Raw genomic sequence first — 10786 nt, forward strand, 5'->3', positions numbered from 1 at the left:
CAGGATAACCATACACATATAATTAGAAACACCCATTATGTCAACAACAGGATTACAAAGACGTCGTGGTGCAAAACAGTCGACACCTAAACCTAGAAGCTCGACCTCATTTGATGAAGAGCGTTCTCCAGTATCACCAAATAAACCAGACCATAAAATAGGATACGATGATAAAGATATCAAAGATCCAAGCACATTGAAACAACCATTGTTGACTTTGATGGAAGAAGTTTTGTTGATGGGACTCAAAGACAAAGAAGGGTACTTATCATTTTGGAACGACAATATTTCCTATGCTTTACGTGGATGTATATTGTTAGAATTGACATTTCGTAACAAAATCACTTTAGTTAATGATCCAGCAAGACGCCGTTTTGAATTGAGTGATAGGTTAGTGGAAGTTATTGATGCAGAACCCACAGGAGAAGTTTTGCTAGATGAAGCATTGAAAATCATGAAAAATGACGAAAGCAATTTATCTGTCACCAACTGGATTGATTTGTTGAGTGGTGAAACTTGGAATTTGATGAAAATCAATTACCAATTAAAACAAGTTAGAGAACGATTGGCTAAAGGTTTAGTCGACAAAGGTATTTTGAGAACAGAACGGAAGAATTTCTTCCTTTTCGATATGGCCACTCACCCTGTTGCTGATAAATTATCTAAAGAATATATAAAGAATAGAATTTTGAGTATGTTGGTGCTGAGAAATGTTGACTTGGACTCAGTTTCAAATGACCAATTCCCTGCTGATACATCTTTCAAGTACTTGAGGACTGTATCGTTAGTATGTGGCGCATATGCTGCTAATGTATTAGAAAATGTTTTACTATCATTAAACTATGAAAAGAGAGATCAAGCATTTGCCAGAGCCGATGAATTGTTGGCTGATTTCAGTGAATTCCCTTTCAACTTGTCACATCAAAGTCCTCTTGGATTGGGTTTAAACTTGGGTCAAGAAGTCGGTGACGAAATAGAAAAATCTTCTGCAACTGAATTACAATTGGAATTGATAGCTGCTGTCTTGAGTGTGTTTGCCAGAATGGATTCAATACTTTAGGTATAAAAGTAAGATAATCAAGATGTCTTGCATACATACATATATATATATGTATATATAATCAAAGGTATAACAGGATAAATTTTTCTGATACTACAGTTGCCATATTGACTTTGTCTGACTTTTTCTTTGATGAGAAGTTATTCTCTGTATTTATATTTCGCTACAAAGAGATATTGTAAGTAATTATGAATTTCAAACAAAAAGTGTATTCTAACAACCATGGAGGTTATTCTCTGATTTTTCAAGTAGTTCAACACCACCTAACTGATCAACAAAATTCTTTACCAAACATCTATCATTGGATACTGTGGCATCACCAGCTGAATCCCACCACATGCCACCACCCAACTGTTTCAGTCGTACAAAACTAGCTTTGATTCTAGCTGATTGTGGGTTATCAAACGTAATTAGTTGTTTGTTACGGGAATCGTACTTCAATGCACCCACCTTTCGAGGATCAAAATCTTCATAATCAAAAGTTTCACCAAATTTATTGTAATCCACAACATCACCTTCTATACAACCTGATTTCCTCTCCTTTGTAAATGAAACACCAATTTCTGGTCGATCAACACCATGAAATACTCTCCCATACATTGGCATCCCCAAAATCAATTTTGATGGATGAACCCCCCTCTTAATGTAAGTTTGAACTATATCTGATGCATTTAATGAATTATCTCCATTATTGCCAAATAGATTGGAATGAAACGCAGTTTTGGAAGACCAACCTTCACCGGCGAAATCATAACACATTAGATTCCAAAATGTCAAATATTTATCCATTTCTGGAATTTTTAAAACATCAATATTATCAGTTCCTCCAGGAGCTGCCACTGTGAGAATGTATTTGGGATTCAACTTATTTCTTAATCGAGCCAAAAGTTCTACCAATTTGGCGGCTTGTGTTGAATCTTTTGGATACTCCCAATCTATATCAACCCCATCAAACCCATATTTATCAACAAATTCAATAGTACTATTGACAAAATTATCAAACTTGGTATTACTGCACACTACACTTTCAAATAAATGGCACGTCCCCCATCCACCAATCGACATGATTAATTTCAAATGACGATTTGCCTTTTTCATTTCATAAAATTGTTGCAAATTACCAGTAATTGATTGATTGGGTGGTGGTTGTGGCATTTGCAAATCACACCATTCATCACTAAATTTTAACTTCCCTGTTTGCTCATCAATAAGTATAAATGCATAAAACACATGGGTATAATATTCAATCGGTATGTCTTGTGGAAAATGCTTTTTCTGGTAAACCGACCAATTTGAAAAATAGACACAAGTTTTGAATAAAGGAGTTGAGGGCGCATGATGAAGTCTTTGTTGGAATTTGTTCATTATTTTATGACACATTATGAAGAATGAACAAAGTGTTTGATGTATAAGGAACGTAAAATTTTGTTGGAAATCCAGATTGGAGGTATAGTTGGCAGTGCAAAATAAAGTAGTGGGGTGGGCAGTACTGTAAACCCTACATATCGTGGCGCAAACCGTTATATAGAACTGGAGTGATCTCGACAGAAAAACGACCACCACATTGTTCCTATTTTCTCGTTATGCTGGAATCAAAAACTAGACGCACACACGCTGAACACACCAAAATGAGTTCAAAGGCAAAATGCTATTTTCACCACTCACAACAATAATTTTTTCAAGTCTTGCTTTTCCAACACTACATAACAAGAAATTACCCTAGAATGACATTAGAGTTACCTTCAGACATTCCACTGACCATACCTGCAAACACCAAGATATACAAAGATGATTGCATGTATTCTTTTGATACACCAGAGAACAATTTGTTAGGGTTGGATATTGATCTCAAAACATATCGAGCTTATTCTCGAAACAAGGATTTTGATTATACCAAACAAAATTTTGAAAAAACTGGTAATCATTTGTATTTAAATATCAAAAAAACTTTAAAACCCCAAGAAGAGAGAAACAAATTATTGTATGACGATAATGGTGAAAAATCTCCAAAGATACAGAAATTGGAAATTAAAAATGTGTCCAATGATGATTATTACAACACCGAAATAACTATTTATGATATTAAAGACGATAGAAGTTATAGTAGAAGTGAATTGAGTGAAGAATTCAACAATTTGATTGACTCGATTCTTTCTGCAAATTCCTCTGCCACTGAAGACGAAATTAAACAATGGGAGCAAGAAATTGTTCCTTGTCCCCATTCAATTGATGTTGAACAATTTGACACTGGTAATTTGGATTTGACCAAGTGCAGTCAATGTGATTTGCGTGAAAATCTTTGGATATGTTTGCATTGTGGTGCTTTAGGGTGTGGTAGACAACAATATGGATCAACTTTAAAAGGTAATGGACATGCATTAGCTCATTATGAATTAGCTCAACACCCGGTAGCAATAAAATTGGGATCATTATCAGCTGATTCTGAAAGTTGTGACGCATATTGCTATCAATGTAACGATGAAGTCAAGGTCCCACATTTGGGAGAGAAGTTACATAAATTCGGTATTGATTTGAATACTGCAGTAAAGACCGAGAAATCATTAATTGAATTGAATATAGACCAAAACTTGAATTGGGAATTTAAATTAGATGGAGCCAATGGTGAGAGATTAGAACCTGTATACGGCAAGGGTTTGACTGGTTTACAAAACTTGGGTAATTCTTGTTATATAAACTCAGTGCTTCAAGCACTTTATTCATTAAACGGATACCAAGAGTACTTTAAGGATAAAAAGTTCCCTGATATAAACAATCCGGCAATTGATTTAACAAGTCAATTAATCAAACTTTATGATGGGCTACAAAGTGGAAGATATTCCGTCCCAGGTTCATTGAAGGGTGACGACTACCAATTAGGAATCAAACCTTCTACATTCAAAAACTTAATTGGTGAAAACCATCCAGAATTTAAAACTCAGCGACAACAAGATGCATTTGAGTTTTTGTTGTACTTTCTTGACAAAGTGGATACCGAATTGGGATTGAAACTAAATGAGGAATTAAAATTCTTACTTGGTACTAAAGTCATCTGCGCCAATTGTTCTCATGGAACTTTGTCGAATGATTTGGTTGACAATATCTCTGTCCCATTGGAAGCTGAAGTGATTGGGAAAGATGAAGATGGTAAAAAGACTTATAAAGAAGTTGAATTAATTGATAGTTTTAAAAAGTATACCGCCAAAGAAGATATTGAAGGATACAAATGTGAAAATTGCCACCAACAACCTGGTTTAGCATACAAACTGACAGGATTCAAAACATTCCCATCAACCTTGATTGTAAATGTTCAAAGAATTCAATTGGAAAATTGGGCTCCAGTAAAAGTCGATGTCCCAATTACAATACCTTATAATTTGGACTTGACTGAATTCAAAGCTCCTGTATTTGAAACTGGGGAAGTTGGATCCAAACAGAAACAACCAGAGTCGGAGAATAATACGTTTGTTCCCAATGAAGAAGGGATGACAACCTTATTGAGTATGGGGTTCCCAGAACCTAGATGTCTCAAAGGTTTATACCACACAGGTAATAGTAATGCAGAAGATGCTATGAATTGGATTTTTGCTCATATGGATGACGCCGATATCGATGATCCATTTAATCCAAATGATTCTCACGCTTCAACGAACGATTCTGGTCCATCACAAGATTTGGTTGATAATGTAGCGGCAATGGGATTTTCCACTCAATTAGCAAAAAAAGCATTGGTATTGAACAATAATGATATTAGTGCTGCTGTTGAATGGTTATTTGCCAATCCTGACGATGATGGAGTTCTTGACAACAACCAAAGTAATCCAGTTGTCAATGTGAACCAAGAAAAATCAGAGTTAATAACAAAACTAAATGCATCTACTCAATCCAATGGCAAGTACGAGTTGCAATCAGTTATATGTCACAAGGGTACATCTCCACATACTGGTCACTATGTTGTTTTTATTAAAAAACTTATTGATAATGAGTATAAATGGGTATTGTTTAATGACGAAAAGGTGGTCGTTTGTGATGATGCCAATTTACAAGATATCAAGAATAATGCCTACGTGTATGTATTTAAAAAGGTAGAGTAAAAAAAAAATGAAATTTATAGTTTATTTACATGCAAATAAAAACATTACAGCAACGTGGTAAATAATAATAATTAATAGTTGAGTTGTTACAATTAACGTTTCTATTGTTGGTGAAATGACACCTGGTTCTGCCGTATCTAATTTTTGTCAACAAAAGAATCAAATATGAAGGAGAAACATAATGCCTTGGCGAGATCTTTGTCATTAATCAAGACGACGATAGCAGACGGGCGAATGTTCACCACATAATAAAGGGGACACGACAGGAGGAGTACCACCATCATCGCCCAATTGAAATTTGTAGATTAATTATTAGTCATTGGTACACACACTTCTCCCTTACAAAAATCAGTTAATATGGAATGACTAACAATTTTAGTTTTTTGTGTAATTGACTAATTCTAAGTTTTTTTTTTTTTTCATCAGTTTAAATATCCCGAACAATTTTCCACTTTCAATTTTTCATATTTCTAGTTGTTTTTTTTTAATTTGTTTCTAGATATCTTGTAAATATACTTAATCAGATAAATATATACTTATACATTCAACACATTAACACAAAATGTTTATTACAAACGAGCACGTTGGTGACAGAAGTCGTATGGAAGATTGGAGAAGTATGTAAAAGTTATACTTAGGATGAATCAGAACCCTTCTCCCAAGACCCGTCAGGAGAGTATCATATGATTAAGACAAAGGTACTAACAAGAACAATCTTTTATTTTTTATTAGTCCGTGGTTATGATCCATTAACTCCTCCAGACCTTTTACAACATGAATACCCATTGACACCCGAATCACAGAAAATTATAGTTGAAGGTAGAAATGCTGCTTGTGATATTTTGAACGGCAAGGACGATAGGTTGATTATTGTTATTGGACCTTGTTCGATCCATGATCCTCAAGCTGCCTTGGATTACTGTGAAAAATTATATCAAGCATCTGAAAAGCACAAGGGTGAATTATTGATTGTTATGAGAGCATATTTGGAAAAACCAAGAACGACAGTTGGTTGGAAAGGTTTAATTAACGACCCAGATATCGATGGTACTTTCCATATAAATAAGGGGTTGAGAATTGCGAGAAAGTTGTTTGTTCAATTAACCTCAAAATTACCAATTGCTGGTGAAATGTTGGATACAATCTCACCACAATTCTTGTCTGACTTATTCTCAGTTGGAGCTATTGGTGCAAGAACAACCGAATCACAATTGCACAGAGAGTTGGCATCGGGGTTATCATTCCCAGTTGGGTTCAAAAACGGTACCGATGGTACTTTGGGTGTTGCTATTGACGCTTTGAGAGCTGCTTCTCATCCACATCATTTCCTTTCAGTCACAAAACCTGGTGTTGTCGCAATTGTTGGAACTGATGGTAACCAAGACTGTTTTGTTATATTAAGAGGTGGTAAAAAGGGAACCAACTATGATGCAAAATCCGTACAAGAGACACAACAAGAATTAATCAAATCAAAAGTTGTTACTGAAAGTAAGCCTGGTCCAAGAATTATGGTTGACTGCTCCCATGGTAATTCTAACAAAGACCATAGAAACCAACCGAAAGTTGCCCAAGTAGTTGCTGAACAGATAGCTGGTGGTGATAAAACCATATGTGGATTAATGATTGAAAGTAATATAAATGATGGAAGACAAGATGTACCACCAAAAGAACAAGGTGGTAAAGATGCTTTGAAATATGGTGTTTCCATCACAGATGCTTGTATCGGTTGGGAAACCACCGAGGAAGTGTTGGATATGTTGGCTAACGCAGTCAAAACCAGAAGATCTTTATAATTCATTGTGTAATCTTGGTATTTTATTAATTTAAACTTTTTTTTTTTTGTTCTTGATTAGATGAAAAAACGATAGTACCAGGGTTTAAGAGTAGAAGATAGTGGTGTTGTCGTTCAACTTGGCAGTTCCAAGCATGCGGTGTTGATTTCTTTATCTGGTACTTTCGAGCCTAATACCGCGTTGTGCGTGCTTTCTCATATTTCCCTCGCTCCCCTTTCGCCTCATCTCCCTCTCCCTCTCTCGGTTTTCTCAGTTTCTATTTTTATGAACAATGTCTTCTGTTTATTTTTTTTTTTTTCGAATTGGCAACATCCTATTGTCAATTCAATACTCCAACAAATAGATTCCGACGTTCAACATTTATTTATTTATTATATTATATACCAAAAAAAAAAAATTGGTGATAGCATCTACTTGAAAAGAGTTATCGTTGTGGATTAGAAATACGTTTACATTCGCAAGATCCAAACCCTAGTTGTAGTCAATGAGATCATTCATCAAATCACATAGAAAGACCGATTCAACTGTATCCAGCACTTTAGAAAGTCAACTACTAGAAAGCAACAATGTCACCTCCAATCACAGTCATTCTAACTCAGCTACTTTGATTTCAACTTCAGATGATTATTATCCGCCTACATCATACAGTAATCGTTCTTCAACAACACCTGCTCCTTCACCGAAAATACAACAGCATCTTCAATTTACACCACCGCAAGCAGGTCACTCGAATTCTTCCAGCATTAGTTCGCCAAAGAAATTGTTAACCCCCATTAAGAATTTGTTTGCATCATCTTCGCATTCAAAGTCAACCGTGACCACACCCAGTTCGAGTGAGAATTTAAGCAATTGCATCAACGGTGTTTCTCCAAAGGACTCTAAAGTGAAATTTTTAAAACATAAAAAAAGTAAGAGCCATATTTCTATATCTACTGATCTAACTAAACTACCGGAAGAACCATTGAATAGTTTATATGATAATAAGACCTATACCAAGCTAACATCTTTTGAACATACCAAACCGAAACCCTCCAAACATTTGTCATCAACAATCGAGACAAGTATACAGAAACCTCAATTAAATGAAAAGCGACCCAACTCAACTGCATTGGTAGACAATAAGAGATCTCTGTACCAAAAAGGCGAACACTTTTCTGATTCAAATCAAAGCAAATCGTTACTCGATCCATCAACTACATCTTCAGGGTTGGGACCACCAATATCATTGTCACAAACTTCATCCTATGCATCAAGTAATACATCAATTGCAGAGAGTGAAAGCAAGTTCAATACCAAAAATGTTTTATTGGATGCAATACCACTTCTGGAGAATGATAAGAGTACAAAAAAGAGAGCACACTCGGAACGAATGGTTGATTTTGAATTTCCCAGTAAGGATACGTATTATACACAGAATAAAGAAGAACAACAACAGAGATATTATGATGAAGACGAGGATGATGAGGATAACGGCGATGATGATGATGATGATGACGATAATTCATCTCAATTTTCATTTGTGCACGACATGAAAGGAGGAAGAAATACTTCTGTCAAATACTATAAAACAAAAAATTCCAAAAACACTAATAGTGATGAGGGGCTACTGAATACATTCAATGAACTTGATTTGGGATACGAAGTTGATGAGTTTTCAGATTACGATTATGAAAATAACGGAGGCGATTTAGATGATGGATATGATGATTTCGGTGGATTTGAAGAAGATGATAATGAAAACTACAACAAGTATTTTGGCAGTGATTTGGAAGGTACGAATGATGATGGTGAAGGGATTTTTCAGCCAAACTCCATTAATAATCACAGTCCTAAAGAAAAGTTGAATGCTCCAGATTTAGGAAAGGAAATAGCACAAGAGTTTATCCAGACACCCAAAGAACTTGGTCAATCTTTTTTTCCTATCGACGATGATCGTCCACGTACAAGAAACAAGTTCAATCAATCTTTTCATTTATCGATTATTGGTCCAAAAACTCAATCACCAAAGGCTAGTCCAACTAAATCAGGTTTTGAAGAAGACATTCTAGAAAACTATCTTGATAAAAGTGATAGATCTTCATCCGGCTCCAATAGTAATTTGCTGGATCAGAATGATTTTGATACTTGTAATTTTGAGTTGTTTGCCTTGAATAGTCCTATTATAAACGGGTTAACAATTGGTAATAATTTACATCACCGAGGTGGTCGTCATAAAGATTTCATCAATACCAATCGATTGATCATTCACAGGAAACCTGTTGATTTCTATGATGATAATTCAAATGTTTCTGGATTTTATTTAGATAATAATGAGAGATCAACAATATATTTGCATGCATTTCATGGATCAATTGATGATGGGTTTAATAAAACAATAGACGAAAAAGTTAAACAGTTTGAAGAATTCACTGAAAAACTGATAAATAAAATTCAACATATTAAGGTGAATATTGGATTGGGAATTACCACAGCGCTGGAGACCGACCATGAAAAATTTAAACTGACATATGCAGGCAGTATATCTACCACTGGTTCAGCAACAAGTAAATTAACTGCTCCGGTAAGTGATATAGCTAGTAGTAGCACGGGAAACTCTACTATCCATACAAATACTGCCTCAAAATTGAATACTGCTGAAAATGCTCCTTTACGCCAATCTGTTAATGACATGATGGCATTTTTAGGCAATTTGGAAAGTAAACAGGAAACAGCTGAAGATGGTAATCTCTCTGAAAAAGCTGGCAATGATCAGCGAAACTCCATTATTGATATGATGGGTATTCTTGGGAAATTGGAGGATGACATAAACAAACAGACAGGATCTACAGAGAAATCCAAACTGGAAGTCCGAAATTCTATAGTAGGGATGATGGATTTGTTGGCCAACTTGGAATCGAAAGAACTTGACACAAGAGGTGGTAAAACGGAAGACAAAAAGAAACAAGGATCCAATAAATTGAGAAACTCAGTTGCAGGTATGATGGATCTATTGGCCAACTTAGAGACCACTACAACGAGTGATAAACCTAAACAAGACAATCGACAATCAGTAGTTGAAATGATGTCAACTTTATCGGCTTTGCAAGAACCACTTGCAATTGAAACCACAAACTTGAATAAGCAAAATAATGCCCCAAAATCATTAGAACATGAACCAAAACGAAAGGCATCATTCAAAAGATACTCATGGTTTAATAGTCAGGAAAGCTTGTCAATCAAGGAGAAACTGCTGGTGAAAGAATGTGATCCAACAGATGACAATGACAAATACAACACATCATTAGATCAAGATATATTAGATGAAATCAATCAAATCCCTGACGACTTTGACTTTGATCAAAAACCACCAGAAACAGAAAAATATAAACGTTTATCACAAGAACGCAGTGGGTTCTATCGATCTAATTCCTATAATAGAAAACCGAAAAAATCTGTTATATCAAATCAGTATTTATCAAACAAAATTGAAACATTAAATAAGACTGTCACGTTTTATAACAGTTCATCACCTTCCTCGTCACTTTTTGATTCTAGAAGCCGTAGTGTAAGTAGGGGTCCTTCTACAAGATCTATGAACTCATTTGCTTCAGTAAGTGAAGAAGTGAATGAAGAAGATGAAATTCAAGACGACAATGGTGCGGGTGAATATTATGGTGAATTGAATAAAGAAGTAAATTGTGACTCTAATTACCGGTTTCAAGTCACCCCAAGTTCATATAATTCCACGGATTTACGGACGATCAGAGAAATTAGGAACAATCGAAATCTGATAAATAGGAAGACTACTACTGATAGTTATAGATAAGCAACAATTTTTTTAACATATTTTATTTTACTGTCAA

At 35.1% G+C, this 10786-nt stretch overlaps 5 protein-coding genes across 5 annotated transcripts; 4 read left to right on the forward strand and 1 right to left on the reverse strand. All coding sequences in view use genetic code 12, as the record gives it.

The window, feature by feature from the left end:
* Positions 1-37: 37 nt before the first annotated feature.
* Positions 38-1060, forward strand: CD36_16800 (vacuolar protein, putative; the record flags this gene model as incomplete). Its single annotated transcript, XM_002418114.1, has 1 exon — positions 38-1060. One exon carries the CDS (start codon positions 38-40, stop codon positions 1058-1060), a length of 1023 nt encoding a protein of 340 aa, XP_002418159.1.
* Positions 1061-1273: 213 nt separating this feature from the next.
* On the reverse strand, positions 1274-2440 carry CHT4 (chitinase, putative; the record flags this gene model as incomplete). The annotated part of the gene is made up of 1 exon (XM_002418115.1): positions 1274-2440. The coding sequence occupies one exon, from the start codon at positions 2438-2440 to the stop codon at positions 1274-1276; it is 1167 nt and encodes a 388-aa protein (XP_002418160.1).
* Positions 2441-2784: 344 nt separating this feature from the next.
* On the forward strand, positions 2785-5151 carry CD36_16820 (deubiquitinating enzyme 14, putative; the record flags this gene model as incomplete). The annotated part of the gene is made up of 1 exon (XM_002418116.1): positions 2785-5151. The coding sequence occupies one exon, from the start codon at positions 2785-2787 to the stop codon at positions 5149-5151; it is 2367 nt and encodes a 788-aa protein (XP_002418161.1).
* A 683-nt stretch (positions 5152-5834) lies between these two features.
* Positions 5835-6944, forward strand: CaARO3 (3-deoxy-d-arabino-heptulosonate 7-phosphate synthase, putative; the record flags this gene model as incomplete). The annotated part of the gene is made up of 1 exon (XM_002418117.1): positions 5835-6944. The coding sequence occupies one exon, from the start codon at positions 5835-5837 to the stop codon at positions 6942-6944; it is 1110 nt and encodes a 369-aa protein (XP_002418162.1).
* A 484-nt stretch (positions 6945-7428) lies between these two features.
* Positions 7429-10749, forward strand: CD36_16840 (conserved hypothetical protein; the record flags this gene model as incomplete). Its single annotated transcript, XM_002418118.1, has 1 exon — positions 7429-10749. The coding sequence occupies one exon, from the start codon at positions 7429-7431 to the stop codon at positions 10747-10749; it is 3321 nt and encodes a 1106-aa protein (XP_002418163.1).
* Positions 10750-10786: the final 37 nt, after the last annotated feature.

The sequence above is a fragment of the Candida dubliniensis genome, chromosome 2, assembly GCF_000026945.1.
Source record: "Candida dubliniensis CD36 chromosome 2, complete sequence".
NCBI lineage: Eukaryota > Fungi > Ascomycota > Pichiomycetes > Serinales > Debaryomycetaceae > Candida > Candida dubliniensis.